The sequence below is a fragment of the Cavia porcellus genome, unplaced genomic scaffold (assembly GCF_034190915.1).
Source record: "Cavia porcellus strain 051 isolate PalLab524CR breed Dunkin Hartley unplaced genomic scaffold, mCavPor4.1 scaffold_37, whole genome shotgun sequence".
Lineage (NCBI taxonomy): Eukaryota > Metazoa > Chordata > Mammalia > Rodentia > Caviidae > Cavia > Cavia porcellus.
The window spans coordinates 11564316-11580670 of NW_026947520.1; the positions used below are offsets into that span (position 1 = coordinate 11564316).

Here is a 16355-nt window from a genome sequence, read left to right on the forward strand (position 1 = left end):
TCTCCAATGTCTCTGAAACAACATACTATGTAGAAGAATACCAGTAATTATTTTTCTCACTTGGATTTATTTTTAATCCAAATCATAGTTAATGTAGAGTGAATAGTTTAAAAATCAGAATGTTTTTCTTTTCATTGATTTAAGAAGACATGTTTGGATAACAATATCATGATTTAAAAATCTGTTTAAAACATTCTTATTGTGACCCAGGTATGGTGGCACATACCAGGATTTCCTGGCATTCTGGGAAACTGAGGCAGGCAGATTTGAAAGATCTAGCTCAGCCTGAGTAACTTAGTGAGACTATGTGTCCAAACTAAAACTTATGCTATGTGGGTCCAGGGATCAAACTCACAACCTTGTGCTTGCCAGGCAGGCACTTATACCACTGAGCCCTCAGCTCTGACAAACTAAACCTTAAAAAAGGGTGAGGGATGCAACTTAGTGTGAAGGCCTTGGGTTCAATCCCCTCCCAAATGTTGGATTAGAACTTGTCTACAGTAACCCGACTCTGCAGCTCCTTCCCCCTCTGCAGTACTGATGGAGAGGCTGGCTGATCCTGAAATCTTACGGCTGAATTGTGTTTTTAGATTTAAAGCATCAGGAGGACTTCCTTTGATCATGTGAGGATTTCAGACCAGAAGATGAAAGATGTGCTGTGTTTGATTAACAGTATACCTTTGCCACAGAAATCATCAACTCAGTCTCCAGAGAGACAGGTAATGGGTATGACACAAATATTCAATCTTCTGTTTTCAGACAACTGCTGTAATAGAGTAGCAGTCGGAAGGCAGTTTTAGGGCAAACTTTATGCTTGAAAGAACCAAAAATACAGGAAAGGAAAATAAAATAGAAAACATACTTTAAATAAAATTAGAAATATAAATCATCTTAGAAATGTTGCAAATAAAATAATGGGGATAAAATTTCCTTTTGTGTTGGACTTTAAAGTTCTAAGTCACTTTAATTGAAATAATTTTCATAGCATAAAAGAAATGTTGGGCCAGGCATGGTGGACATACCTGTAATTTCAGCACTTGTGAGGCAGAGGCAGGAGGATCACTGAGTTCACAGCCAGCTTGGACTACATAATGAGATCAAGGCCAGCGTGAACTACTAGTGAAAACCCTCCTCTCCACCACAAACACACAGAAGAAATGTTAGATTTTTGCTTACTTAGAAACACATTTTGAGAGAATCATCTGATGCTAAACTCATTTTCTAGGGACCTCTGATGTTCACAGCAGCTAAATGATAAACATTAATGAATCACCTTATCTGCTAGAGTTATACATAATTTTATCTTTTAAACATGATGACAATCTTAATTTGTAAATTTCAACTATTATTCAGTTACAGAATTTATCCTTCCTTTTTTATTTAAAATTTTTTTTAAAAAACAGTATCCTGCTGTATAGTTCAGGCTGGCCTCAAACTCACAACAATCTCCTTGCCTCAGCCTCCTGAGTGCTAGGATTATAGGCACGTGTCCCCGTGTCTGGATGTCATGTATTCTGTTGGAAGATTTATATATGGCGTGTATGAGTTTTTCCATCTCTGAACTTTGTTAGTTTTCAGTCTCGTGTGTATTTAATCCTGTGAAATTCATATTTTGTTTTTGTTTCTGTGTACTTTGCTAGGTATCGTCAGTTCCTGTTGCTTCAAGTGGGACAAAAGTTCTCCTTGGTACTTCATTATTGCTGAGTGAAATGGATTCAGGTAAGGAGTGTAAAAGTGTGTTTCTAAATTATCTTTATCACAATAACATTTTCAGAAAAGTAGAGGTGTAAGGAGTGCATTACAGCAGTCTGCTGGTTCTGGTTCTCATGCTGTTACCTAACAGTGTGCCTTCAGTTATTTACGTTTGGAAGGTTAGGTTTCTTTACTAAAGCCCTTTTGGTGGTCAACAATTTTTACTTCAGGTTCTAATAAGCTACTTGATGATCTGATCTCTGTGTGATCCTTTTCCGTAGCCATGCTTAGTTGATCTTTTGAGATTTCAAGCTAGAGCATAAGCTTGGCAGAGATAATAAGTATGTCTGTTCTGGTCACTCTTAAGTTCTTGGGGGCTGACACAGCTTGGAACATGGTAGATGGGTCAGTAACTATTTCATGGAGTTCTCAATGAGTGAACTAAGCCAAAAATGAAGTCACTGAAGGAAAGATTGTAGTGCTGTTTGATTTCAAATTTGATTATCACGTGCCTAACTGAGTCACCTCGTGGGACTTGATAAAAGCTCTGGGGCAGTTTTGAGTGTGAATATAGAGTTACATCTAATGCATAAACTTTGCCTGAGAGGACTTGGGCTTGAGTGCTTTGTGCAGTGTTTAGTGGATGTCTTTCTACCCTAGAGTCTGATGATGAGTATTTCGACGCTGAAGGCGGTGCCTCCCAGGTGCCTAGAGGTGCGCGAGGCTCCGAACCCCGAAAGGCTGCGGAGGTTCCGAACGAGGCCCTCGTTAATCTTCTGCTCAAGTTTGAAGTTAAAGAAGTATGTGTACTTTTTGTCTATGAATGTATTCTTGTCATCATTAAACTGTTTCATGGTAGACCACACATTAAGTTAGGAAAATGTACCCCCACACACCATGTCAAAACAATGAAAGTCTTTTTTTTTTTCTTTTTTTTTAAATAGGGATGACTTGTGGTTTGATCTATTTTGGAAGAGCTCAGAGCTTTTAATTAGGATTTGTGTTTTTTCAGACAATTTCTGACTTTTTTTTTGTGGTACTGGAGATTTAATCCAGGAATCATAGAGCTACTTCCCTGGCTCTTTTTTGTTTGTATTTTGAGACAAGGTCTTGATAAATTGCCCAGGCTGTTTCTGACCTTGGATTCCCCTTTGTAGCTGGGATTACCAGCATGTGTCACAAAGTTCAGCTTATTTTTTTAACTTTCATTTGTGAGTTAAATAATAGTTGCTCATTGTCATATTTATAGTTTGGAAAAATGTAAAAATCCTAAATTTCCAGCATGCTTTTTCTGCCCTTTAAAAGTCATCTAGTAAGCTGAGTGTGGTGGCACACAAATGTAATCCCAGCACGCAGGAGCCTGAGGCAAGAGAATCCCGCAAGTCCAAGGGCAGCCTGGGCTACAAAGTGAGCTCAAGGCCAGACTGTACTGCTTAGCGAGACCCTGTCTCAAAATGGTCCAAAAAATAAGTCATGTAGTAAAAGGAAACCTGGAAATATGGTCATGGTATATAGTTACTTGATGAAAATGGAATGTACACTAGCAAGGACATAATCTGTTTAAAATTTCATATACATGTTTTCTTTGATAAGTACAGATTGTTCATCTCGGGGTGCGGTGTTTACAGCTACAGATCTGAGAAATGTCACTGATTTGACTTGTGCATGCGGACCAAGCATTGCTGGTATCTGTTTGAAGTGAGATGCGTTAGCCTTTTTAGCCTGCTGTCTTCCTCTTCCTCTTTGACCCCCAGTAGCAGCAGACCTCTCAGCTTTGTTTTCTATTGCACTCACATGCTTGCTCTCCCCCACTGCTGCTCTTTGTCCTGTCCTCTTCATCTCTGGGCTGTATCTTTGCAGCAGCTTCCTGACCGCTGCTCTGTTATCCATAAGGCAGCCAAAGCGACCCTTTTAACACGGAGGCCGCGTCCTGGCGCTGCTCTGTTCGTGCCCTCCCCTGGCTCAGTGATGACTTGTGCTTTCCTGTGGCCTGCAAGGCCTTGCAGGGATCACCCACCCGCCTGCCTGTTTGGGCCACTGTTTTCTGCTTGCTTCCTCTGTTGCAGTTGCGTTTCTTGCATTCCTCCAGTGAGTGCGGTGCCGTCCTCCACCAGACATCGGTGTTGATGTTGGAAATGGGTGGTGAGCGAAGTCCTTGCCCCGCGAAGTCCACTAAATGTGTTTTTTCTCACATATGTGCACCAGAACTTTCTCTGCTTGCCATTTTTTGGTTGGGGACACTTTCCTAGCATGGCTTGATTCTTGTGTGCTTCAAGCGCTTGTATGTGTCTCCTCACTGGGAAGACCCGACTACCTCAAGAGAGCAGTGTTCCTTTTCCTTCTCTCTCTGGCATGTGGGGCACATGAGGGCAAGAACTATGTCTGGCCTGCTTAACCTTGGTCTTTTTAGCTCCTGGGACAGCCTGATACATGCATGGTACATGATATGCAATAAATACTTCATTGACTATTGAATGAACTGAGGTGAAAACAGAACTATTGAAGGAAAAAGAATAATGCTGTTTGGAATACTTTTCCCAGTAGAACTTTTTAAAAAGGTTTCTATAGTGAAATCTATCAGTTTTTTTCTTTATGACCCAGTTTTAGTGTATGCCTAGAAAATTCTCACAAAATACTTACCCATGTTTATATATATATAAAATCTATGTATGTATATATATATATATATATATAACCTATGTGTTTATATATATATATATATATATATATATATATGTATATATTAAATGTATATATTTCCCCCTATTACTTTTGTGGGTCCCAGGAATCGAACGCAGGACCTTATGCTTGTCAAGGCAGGCCCTGTGCCACTGAGCTATATTCCTGGCCCCATGTTTTATGTATTTACTATTTCATTGCTTTTGTTTAAATAATGCGTAGGAAGCTTATTTCTATATAAAGTGTGTGCTGAACTTTACTTACTGTATTATCTTGTTGTTATCTTCTGTTTTTGGTTGCTTTTGGCTTGATTTTTCTTAAGTACATAATCATACCACCTGCTAATATTAGTGTGCTTTTTCCATAGTTTTTCTATTTTACTGGCTACCATTGCTGTTTATCAAGTTACCCTCACGCTTAGCTGCTTAAGACAGCTATTTTTGTTTGCTCATGCATTGTGGGTTAGGAGTACCAAAAAGCCCAGCTGGACTACTCTGGGTTTGCCTGTTGTCTTTGATCAGGTGTTACCTGGGGCTTCAGTCACTGGAAGCCTTGGGGTGCAGGTCCTTTGGTTCCCTTGGAGGCTGGCGGAGGCTGGCGGAGGCTGAGGGCTGGCTGCTATCTGGGCTTGACTCTCCAGGTTCCCATGGTGATTGTCAGCTTTCCCAGGCCCTTTGTGTTACCAGAGTCCTCTGCGCTCTATTGATTGAGGCATTCATAGGCTGTCCAGGTTCAGGAGGAAGCAGCACAGACCTCTGTCTTTTGGAGAGTGTATTAAAGAATTTTGGGGGAAAATAAATAAATAAATAAATAAAAAGAGGGAGTTTATATCTTTTAAAAGATACCATGCTTTGCTTTTTATTATCTAAATGTATCAGCTGCCATTCCACAATTAACTTAAGTAATATGATAACAAGCACTCTCGTCATAACTTTTTCTCTTGTTTTTGTTTTGTAGACATGGTCTTGCTTTGTAGTGCAGGCTGGCCTTGAGCTATTGGCAATCCTCTTGCCTCAGCCTCCTGAGTGCTGGGATTACAGGCATATGCCCGCTGCCTGACTTTCTTGTCATAAATTTTTACTTGAATAGCTTCTGTTATCACCAAATGTGATTTTAGTTTGAGAAAATATTAAGGAAGACTTCATAAATTCTAAATTTTTCTAAACTTAAAAAAGTCAACAAAAGATGTTAAATTTCACCATAATCTTTTATACAGGAATTTATACTCTTGATAATGATAATTTATAACATTAAATAACTTTATGGTGGGAAAGGGGTCTGAGCAAAGTTTTAACTGTATTCATGGTGGTGTGTATGGAGAAAGACTTTGTTTTTTATTTGAACTATGACTTAAACTTTTGTCAACTTTTCACTTGGCTATGCTAATTCTTTTAGGTAATTTTGGAATTTACTAAACAACAGAAAGAAGAAGATACAATTCTAGTATTTAATGTTACTCAGTTAGGAACAGAGGCCACAGTGAGAACTTTCGACCTAACTGTGGTGTCTTATTTAAAGAAGATCAGCTTGGATTACCATGAAATTCAAGGTAATATTCCTAAAAATGGAAGTGATAAAAGTAGCACTTTTAAGCATCTAAAACACTTTTATTTCTATGATAGTATCTATTATAAACAAGAGTAAACATTGTTCAAAACACTTTACAAATAACAATTCATTTAAATCTTATAATAACATAGTGTTACTGTTGGTAGTTTTATGTAACTAAGGTATAGATTTCTTATAAAATTTACCCTTGGTCTAACAAGGAGTAGCAGAGCCATGAATGAAATCTTGGCAGTCCGGCAGGCTAGCAGTCTGGGGTTGCTGTTCTCAGCTACTCTGATTTGTTACCTCTGCCTTTGTGTAACTCTCCTTAGCAAACACAGGGACGGACAAAAAGGGTCAGAGAAGAATTCAGTAGCTTCCTTCATGTCATGTATTTATGGCTAGAAGACTGGAGAGTTTGTCTCTGATCCTACAATGTTGAGGGTCCCCTTTGTTTTTTTCTTTCTGAGACAGGGTCTTACTATGTAAGGCAACTGGTCTTGAATTTTGCTAATTTAGCCCCAGCTGACCTCAAACTCATGGTGAGCCTCCAATACTGCTTCCTGAGGGCTGGGATTACAACAGCTGTGCCTGGCAGGTCCCAGGCTTTCTGTGCAGTAGTGGTCACATGTCATAAGCTCCAGTTAAAAATAAAAATGGGAGAGTACGAAGTTCACTCTCTTAGAAGCTCGACAACTTTCTTCATCTCAGTATTTATCTTGTGACCTCAGATATTTGAGGCATGAAGGAATAAAATGTATGATAATTAAAATTCTTTAGTGCTTCAGTCAAATATAGAGGCCTGGGTTTTATAATTTGAGAGTATTTGTAACTGAAATCAGCCTCAATTTAGAAAAGAAATATTTTACGTTACTATTTTTTTGTACAGAAAGAAAGAGGGAAATGTAGATGATAAATTTTCTAGGCTGTTTTGTTGTCATGGAGGATTAGGACTCGGGAGACAGACGTCCTGTGCGGTGGGGAAGCAGGAGTAGAAGTCCAGTGGTCAGGCGGGCGGTGGGCGGCTGCTCCCTTCCCAGGGCCTGCGTGCGAGCTGCTCCTGGCCCAGGTGCAGGGGTGGAGGCTGCTTGTGTTTAAACTTTCCAGGAAGCATTGCAGTTTGCTTCTCTTGAAATTCTCTTCTCCCAGTCTACACAAAGTTCTCTCTCTATAAAGTTCTTTCATAGAATTTTAGACACAACAGAATCCCATCCAACTTGTTCGTTACATTGTTGAAAAATATGTCTGTAGTTTAAGTCAGGAAGGATAGAGGTGAGCTGGAATTGATATTTCTTGATGCTGGCACCTGTAGTCTGTTCTGCTGCCTTACTAATGAACATGTGGCCTTAAAAATATCTAAAGAAGCTTTGATTAGTTTTGAACAGATGTGAATTCAACTGAAAATAAATACATGTTTTAAAGTAAATTAGATGCCTAAGGCAAGAACTTGGAGTGGCTTATTTCTCCATGAGTGATGGTTTTAGTATTTAATAACCATGAAAATATGCACAGGTATTCTTTTGAAGCTTAATTAGCAGCTTTTATAAAGAAGTGTCTAGCAAGTTCTAGAAGCAACTTGTTTGAAAATGGTTTTTTTTTTTCTGTAGGATCAAGAAAAAAGCCCCTTCACTTGATTAGCTCTTCTGACAAACCTGGGTCAGATCTTTTAAAAGTAGAGTATATTAAGGTAAGGACCATGGCAGTGCTGGAGAACCTGTGGAGAGATGAGAGCTCAGACTGCACCCCAAAACCCACTTCTTTATGGCAGAATGCCAATTAAGTGCAATTAAACCTGAATACTGAGATTTTTGTTTAGGAAAGAACAACTTCTACATTAGCATCTTTTGTCTTTGATTTGCCAGCACTAGTCTGGACTGTGCCCCTGGGAAGTGGACAGGGCAGTGTGTTACTAATCATTCTGGGTGGTAGGTTAGTTTTTAACTGTTTCTTTTTGCATGTAAACACCTTGTTTCTCTTTCACTAAGTGAAGAGCTATTAGAAGGCTGCTGACCTCTTATTCTCAAATGCAGAAGCCTGGGCGGAAGGAGGCACTGTTTCTATCTTTAGGGGCATAATTATATGTCCACACTTGTCTGTATAGTAGATGACAGTTTGGCTAAGCCACATTCAAAGAAAAAAACACATTGGATCAGGTGCTGCAGAGAACTCCCAGGCCTGGAAAGAGACCAAGAAATGCACCAGGAAAGTGCTGAAGTAATTGATAAAATTAGGTTCATTTAAGATTTAATAGGTTTGTTTTAATCACTTATTATTTATTGAATGTCTATATGTGTTTCTAAATGGATTACACTACCAGGTGCTTAGAGACACAGATGACAAACATTATGTTTTGCAGGCAAATTATAAACTAGAAGGGAGAGCTACAAAAATAAATAATTAAAATGTGTTGATTGGTTGACAATATGATTATTATATAGCAGTGTAATATGAATATAATAAAGCAAAACAAAAGCATTGTGGGAGCAGAGAGGCAAGCAGACAAGCGATGGCAGAAAACTCACAGGAGGTCATTTTTTTTGTTTGTTTGTTTTGTTTTTTTCGTTTTTTTTAATCGGTACCAGGGATCGAACTCACGATTGCTTTCTTGCAAGGCAGGCGGTTAAGCCACTGAGCTAAATCCCCGGCCCCGGGAGGTCATCTTTTGTGTTTGGAGTTACACTGTTTGTTTCAGGGATCAGAAATACAGTGAATAATAAGGCTGGGAGATTGCTTGAAGCAGTACAAAGACCTCATTAAATCAGAGCACCCTGATGATTGGATTTCTAAGATGAGGTTTCTTTTATTGGAGATGTAAACAGACTTACCAGAGAAGTGGACAAGGGATTTCAGCATTAGGTGTCCAATGTACTAGATGACCTAGATGACCTTTGCACCTTCTACCTCCCAAGGTGTATCATTCTCACACCCTGCTGTAGGTTCCCTGAAGTGAGTAATTGTTCTCCCGGGCTCCCAGAGGAGAACACACAGCATGTTACAGTCAGTAAAATGCATGACTTTACAGTGGATTAATTACTTTGGTCTTAATTCCTTTGTTCATTTTTTATTTAGGCTGATAAGAGTGGACCTAGTTTTCAAACCACTTTTGAAAAAACTGAACAGACATTTAAGGTAAGAAATTCTATTAAAGCATATATCCTATTGAAAATAATTATTAATGGAAATCTTTAGTATTTTGGGGGGGATAGGATCTGTGTAACTTGATGATACAATCAAGAACCAATAAAAGTTATAAATTAACCTTGTAAATACTCGGATTTTTAGTAAAGCTGTTACTTTTTTTAAATTTTAAAAGCCAAAGAATAATGATGATATAAAATTTCAAAACAAAGTAATAGGTTAACAGTGGTTATGTATTGTGTATTGTTCCCTTCAAAGTGACATTCATGTTACAAGATATAGGCATAAAAATGAAAGAGCAAACTTTTTTTGGACAAACTAATAGTTTAGTAGTATAGTTATCTATTGAGTGTATATAAAGAGTATATGTACATAGCTGGGCGTGGTGGCTCATGCCTGTAATCCCAGCACTTGGGAGGCTGAGGCAGGAGGATCGCTGTGAGTTCGAGACCAGCCTGGGCTACAAAGTGAGCTCAATGCCAGCCTAAACTGCATAGTGAGATCCTGCTTCAAAAAAGACAAAAAAAAAAAAAAAAAAAAGAGTCTATGTACATATAGTCTTTCCCCTCTTTGTTTTCTCCTTTCACCTATTCCAGTTGTTCTTTCCTTTTGAGCAGATTCTTTTCCTATCACTTTCCTCAGTATCTATTGTATATTTTGGATCTTTCTTACTCTTTCAGTGGTTTTTTTTGTTTTTGTTTTTTGGTATCAGGGATCGAACTCATGAACTTGCACTTGCCAAGCAGTCACTTACACCACTGAGCTAAATCCCTGACCCCCTTTCAATGTTTTACATAAGAGAGACAGTACAATACTTAACACATGCGAGTCTGGTTTATTTCACTTATGAGTTTGGTCTCAAGTTGCATCCATTTACTTACAAAAACCTCAAGTTTGTCCTTCTTTATAGCTGAGTGGCACACCATTTTATAAAAATACCACATCTTTTTTATCCATTCCTCAGTTAATGGACACTTAGGTTGTTTCCCAGATCAATCCAATTATAAATTGTGCTGCTGTAAACATTGGTGCACATTTACCACTTTGACATGATGTTTTCAGTTCTTCTGGAAACTGCAAAATTACCCAGTCGAGGAATAGCTAGATTGAATGAGCCCTCCAGTCCTAGTTTTTTGAGTAATCTCTACACTGATCTTCACTGTGGCTGCATTGGTCTACACTCCCACCAACAATGGAGAAGGGTTCCTTTTTCCCTACCGACATTTGTTATTGGTTGATTTCTTGGTAACAGCCATTCTTTGTGGAGTGAAGTGTAATCTCAATGTTGTTTTAATTTGCATCTCTCGAATGACCAGTGATGTTGAAGATTTCTTTGTGTATTTATTTGCCATTTGTATTTCAACATCTGAGAAGGGCATGCTCATCACAGATGCCTATTTTTGAATTAAGTCTTTGAATTTGAGGGGCCTGATATTTTCAGCTCTTTATATGTTCTAGTAAGTCCTTTGTCTGAGGGACAGGAGGCTAAAATTTTTTCTCTATGTGTTTTCTTTTCACACTGTGATTTCTTTTGAAGTGTAAAAACTTTTTAATAAGATAAGAATCCCAGTTGCTGATTCTTTGAAGTACTTCGATGCAGATTGCATTTTTGTTCATGAATTCTTTGCCTACCTTGTGTCTTCAAGATTTCTATTTACCTTATCTTCCAGTAGATTTAGTGTTTCTGTTTTAGTATTTGGATCTTTAATCCATTTTGACTTTACTTTAGTGCACGGTAATAGACACGGATCTAATTTTAGTCTCTGGCATGTGGAAAGCCAGTTTTTCCAGCACTGCTTAGTAAAGAGGCAGTGAACATGTTCCAGTGAACGTTTGCCCCCTTTGTCAAAAATAAGGTAGCTGAGTGTCATTGTATTTCTGTCTGCATCTTCTGATCCATTCCATTGATCTTAAGGTCTGTTTTTTTGCCACTACTATGCTGATTTTATCACAGTAGCTTTATAGTATAATTTAAGTCAGGAATTGTGATGCACTCTGTCTTGCCTTTGTTGCCCAGAATTGCCTTTGCTATTCTAGGTCTCTTCTGTTTCCAAATGAATTTTAGGGATGTTTTCTCTAGATCTGTGAAGTATGCTAATGGTATTTTGATACGAATTGCATTAAATCCGTATAATAGTTTTGGAAGTATGGCCATTTTCACAGTGTTGATTCCTTCTATCCAAGAAGAAGGGATGGCTTCCTATTTTCTGATACCATGTTAGGTCTCCTTTTTCAGAGTATTGTAGATTTCAATATATAGATCCTTCATATCCTTTGTTAGATTAATTCCTAAATATTTCATATTTTGGGTGAAGGGTATTATTTCCATAATTTCTCTGTCAGTGAGTTTTTTGTTTGTGTGCAGGAATGCTATTGATTTTTGAGCATTGACTTTGTATCCAGGCACACTGCCGAATCTGATGAAGTGTAGTAGTCTTTTGATGTAGTTTTTGGGGTCTTCTATGTAGAATGTCATGTCATCTGAAAATAATGATAGTTTAACAACTTCTTTTCCTATCCTTATTTCTTTTATTTCTCTCGCTTGTCTAATTACTCTGTATAATGTCTCCAGAGCTATATTGAGTAGGAGTGGTGATAGTGGACATCCTTGTCTTATTCTTGAAGCATCTGTGACAAACCAGCAGCCAATATCATACTAAATGGACAAAAATTAACCCTGTTACTTTGGCTGGCTGTGTCATATTACAATTTTTTTTTTTTTTTTTTGAGGCAGGGTCTCTCTCTGCAGTTCAGGCTGGCCTTGAGCTTACTTTGTAGGCTAGGCTGGTCTCGGACTTGCAACGATCCTCCTGCCTCAGCCACCCAACTGCTGGGATCCCGACTGTACACTTGCAAGGCAGACATTTATGCCGCCGAGCTAAATCCCCAGCCCTTGCAGTGTTGTTTCTAAAGAAGGGAATGCTTTAGATAAGGGAACAGTAATCTATAAACAGCTGAGAGGATTGTAAGCTTCAAGTAATACAGGACTGAGAAAGTGTGTAGGACACAGGGAGGGAGGTAAGTGCTCCTAAAGAAGTGGCAGCTGGTGCTTGTGGGTTGCACCAAAAAAGAGGGTTGAGAGGGTCTGGTTTAATAGGTGAACATTCCTCTTTGATGTGTGCATGTGTTTTTCTGTTGTTATATTTTTTATTTTGAGACAGCGTCTGGCCTTGTATTCCTTCTTCCTCAGTCTCTCTGAGTGCTGGAATTATAAGCATACTGTTTGTGTACATTTCTTTCCATGCAGAAATGAGAAAACGAAAGATTCTTTTCCATAAGGAACTTTTGTTTTAACTTGCTGTTAGAAAACCACTTTCTTTGAGGCAATTTGTGTTGTTGTCTTAGCTTTCTGGAGTCATTTTTCTAAAAGTGTAGTACTTTTATGACATTTACTTTCTTCTGTGTTTATGACAGGACCATTTTTGTAGTTTTAATGATTTAGTAACAGAACTCTCCCAATTGTTAATCTCACAGATGCCACATTTGGAATCCTCTGTGGATTTAGTAGTATGTAGTGCTTGTGGAGTTTCAGGTTCTGACTTAAACTTGTTATATGATCATGATGAGTAGTGAATGGGAAATGTACAAAGATGCATGTTGGGAATACAGGTGGCCACGTGCAGCAGAATATATGCTCCCTGGGCAGCTGCTTGGGAAATGGAGTGATTAGGGACCTGTGCCCTAATCTGCGCTGAGCACTGAGTGAGAACATCTAATTTGCTTTCTCTGCACCCCTGCCTTGAGGGTCATGACTTAGCTCGCTGCTGTCTTCCCAGTGATGGAAGCTGCGACGCCGTGATGCAAGCCTGGCTCCCTGTCAGGCCCCTTGTGCATACAGCAGCTTGGCATTTGCCAGTGAAAAGTAACTTTGTTTTAAAACTTTTTAGGTGGCCTTTTCCTCTTTGAACTTGTTGCTGCAAACCCAAGCTCTTCTCTCTTCTATTAACTACCTGACAACCATCCTTCCCTCAGATGGCCTTGGAGGCCATCCTGACCCAGGGACAGGCCAGCTTCCAGATAGGTGTTACAAGCCAAGAGCCCAGATTTCGGATAGGAAAATGCTCAGTTCAGAATCTGACCTTCCTACTTAAACTATGTGGCTGTAGGTGCATTGTTTAGGTATTCAGAATTTTATTGTCCTTATTTACTTTGTTTTACAGAACGTCACCAACTTACTGACATTCAGACTGAACTATAAGATGCGTTTTGTTGGCTTACGAACAAATCTGGAATAGAATTTGTTCATAAGTCGGGGACTGACTCTTCTTTTTAAATTGCAAAAGGAACGTCTACTAAAAAGCCTAGTTTTGTAAGGCAAAAGAAGTATTTGAAATTAAGTTTGTAATTTAACTTGTGTATGTGTATATTTCTGTTTAACAGAATTGTGGTTCAGTTAATATAGAAAAGTCTTGAATAGAATTTATATTATCTGAATTGTATTGTGAAATAACTCTTATTTTCTTTTTAGTGATTGTATCCTCTAAAGACAGTGATGTTATTGGCTTCAGATTGTTTGCCAAGTTAAATGCTTTCTGTGTCACCATTTGCAATGAGAAGAGCAGTATTGCTGAAATCAGGATACAAGGTAACAGGTTCTGGGGATATAGCCCAGTGGGCTAATGCCTGCCTGGCAAGCATGAGGTCCTGAGTTTGGGTCATGGATCCAAAAAACCCCAAAAAGATAGAAGGTAACATACTTGAGAAAACTGAGGCAGGAGGAGCTAGAGTTCAAGCCCAGCCTAGGTAACTTAGTGACTTAGCCAAGACGTCATCTCAAAAAAATACGAAATGAAAAAGGCTGCGAATGTAGCCTGTTGGTGGCACTGGGTTCAATTCCATGCATCACCAAACAAAACAGAACAAAAAACAAGGTAAAAAATACAGCGTTAAAATTCATTAAAAGATGAGCTTTTTTTTCTTTTTTCATTTATTCCCTTTCAATGTTAAAGAATACACGAACGAGGCCTTCGGCAGGGGTAGAGCCAGCAGGATACTGTTGAATCGGGTGCTTTTTTCTTGGGGCACAGTTGTTCAAGGGCGTCGCCGCTCCTTCATGGCGTGCGCTAGTGCTGTGGGCCTGGCCCAGGCTTGTGTAGGGTGGAAGAGTGCATGTCCACGCAGAAATGCTGACGGGTGGCAGGAGTGGCAGTCCGGCTTGCACACGCAGTCTGCGAACATCCTGCTCTTCACCAGCCTTTTTCATCATGGGTGTAGTTATCTGTCTGTATGTAGTGATGGAATGGAGGTTAGTACTGCTCTGTGCATTTGTGCTTTCTGCACAGCAGCCCTTCAATGAGAGAAAGCCTGTGAGCCATCAGTGTCTATAGAGAAAGCTGCTGAAATGCATCTCGCTCTGTCTCTGGTCTTAATAGTTATAAGAATGTATTGTCATTTGCTGAAGGTAAAGATATGCTCAGTCTGTTTCATGAAATCCTTTAAGAATTTAAGAACCTGAAAGGTAGGGATTTCTTTTTGTCCTTTCTAATCTGGTAGTACATCAACTAGAATGAACTGGATTTGTGACACTTCCATAGTCTCCATGTAGATACCTGGGTTTAAGATATAAGGGATATACTAAATCCCGAGATCATCTCTCATGTACTTTTGTCAGAGGATTGAAAATTCAGGTAATTAATGTTTATTAACTTAGAAGTTGAGTGTTTATAAAAGTATAAAATATCTAATATTATAGCTTGTTGATCAGTTGGGAATTGAGATGTTGCTAAATTTTTAAAAATTGCACCATACAATAGAAATAAATATCTTATTCATTCTAGATCTATAGAAGTTATATTAATTTTTTTTTTCAGGCCTCGACTCTTCTCTTTCTCTTCAGTCAAGGAAGCAGTCACTTTTTGCCAGACTGGAAAATATTATTGTTACAGACGTTGATCCTAAGACAGTTCATAAAAAAGTAAGTTGGACTAAATAAATGATTACTATTTTTTTGGTGATTGCATATAAAATCCAATTTTAAAGTAATGTATTTGAAATTAAGTATACTTGATGAAAATGTTTGGTTTTTTTTATAAAGATTATAAATATAAACCATATTCTAAGTGGTAATTTACTTTGTCATTACTTTGGTAGAAAGAATATGTTCACATTTCTGTTTTTCAGGCTGTGTCAATAATGGGAAATGAAGTTTTTCATTTTAACTTGGATTTGTACCCAGATGTGACTGAAGGGGATTCATACACTGACATGTCCAAAGTGGATGGCGTGGTGTTGCTGAATGTTGGCTGCATTCAGATTGTCTATCTTCATAAGTTCCTTGTGTCCCTTTTGGTAAAATCGCTATTTTCATATGAGTTTTTCAGCTGAGGAAACAATGCTGATAGTTATGATTGCAAGTGTTCCAAATCTTGCATTGTAGGTGATATTGTTTGATTAGATGTGGTAGTTATGTATGAAGGTTCAAGTAAATTGTCTTAACAGTTAAAATCTGAGTGATTTAATGATTTTTGTGTTGAATTGAAGTTACTTTTGTTAGAGTAAATATTGAAGCCGCATTCTTCCATGCAGAAATCATGAGAATGGATTTCCGTCCTTCCTTTTCCTTAGCTGTGTAACCCTGTGTAACCCCTGTGTAAGCCAGGCAGCTCGTGACCTTGGATGAGTTAGTAGTTGCTCCCATCTAACATGGTCACAGCAGGCTTAACAGAAAGTTACCTGTCCTAAAAGATGTCAGCATCATGGAGACAAATGGTGGTGTCACTCTTGAGAGCCTGCTTTCTGTTTCAGTTTCTCCGTACTTCCTTTGTGTCTACAGCACTTCCTGAACAATTTCCAGACAGCCAAAGAGGCCCTGAGCGCAGCCACCGCGCAGGCTGCAGAAAAGGCCGCCACCAGTGTGAAAGACCTTGCCCAGCGGAGTTTGCGCTTCTCTGTCAGCATTAATTTGAAAGCACTCGTTATTGTCATCCCACAGTCTTCTGTTTCCAGCAACGCTGTTGTGGTGGACCTTGGTTTGATCAGAGTTCAGAACCAGTTCAGTCTTGGGTCTGGGGAAGGGTCTGTAAATCCTCCTGTGATCGATAGAATGGATGTGCAGCTCACGGACCTGAAGCTGTCCAGGTGTGTTCTCCAGTGTTTCCGGGCTTAAGTATTAGGTTCACTTTTCCTATGATATTTCATGATCATTCAAGTTCATACTCAACAGGTTGCTGTTTCACAGAATCAGTGGTTTTTTTCCTTTTTAAAACTGGAAAAATAAAGACTGTACACATAAATGTTTCATCTACATTCACCAGTCTGTTATACATTTGCTGTCATTTACTTATAGCATCTTTACAATG

The 16355-nt window shown here is 38.8% G+C and overlaps 1 protein-coding gene across 1 annotated transcript in view; it reads left to right on the forward strand.

The window, feature by feature from the left end:
* The first annotated feature begins 540 nt into the window (after positions 1-540).
* LOC134474738 (intermembrane lipid transfer protein VPS13C-like) overlaps positions 541-16355 on the forward strand; it is a 94440-nt gene continuing 78625 nt past the window's right edge. Inside the window, 12 exon segments of the mRNA XM_063243276.1 lie at positions 541-616; positions 619-719; positions 1641-1719; positions 2353-2492; positions 5767-5920; positions 7527-7606; positions 8989-9048; positions 12945-13041; positions 13451-13642; positions 14868-14971; positions 15178-15345; positions 15830-16134. Coding sequence (XP_063099346.1) covers positions 541-616; positions 619-719; positions 1641-1719; positions 2353-2492; positions 5767-5920; positions 7527-7606; positions 8989-9048; positions 12945-13041; positions 13451-13642; positions 14868-14971; positions 15178-15345; positions 15830-16134 — 1556 coding nt within the window.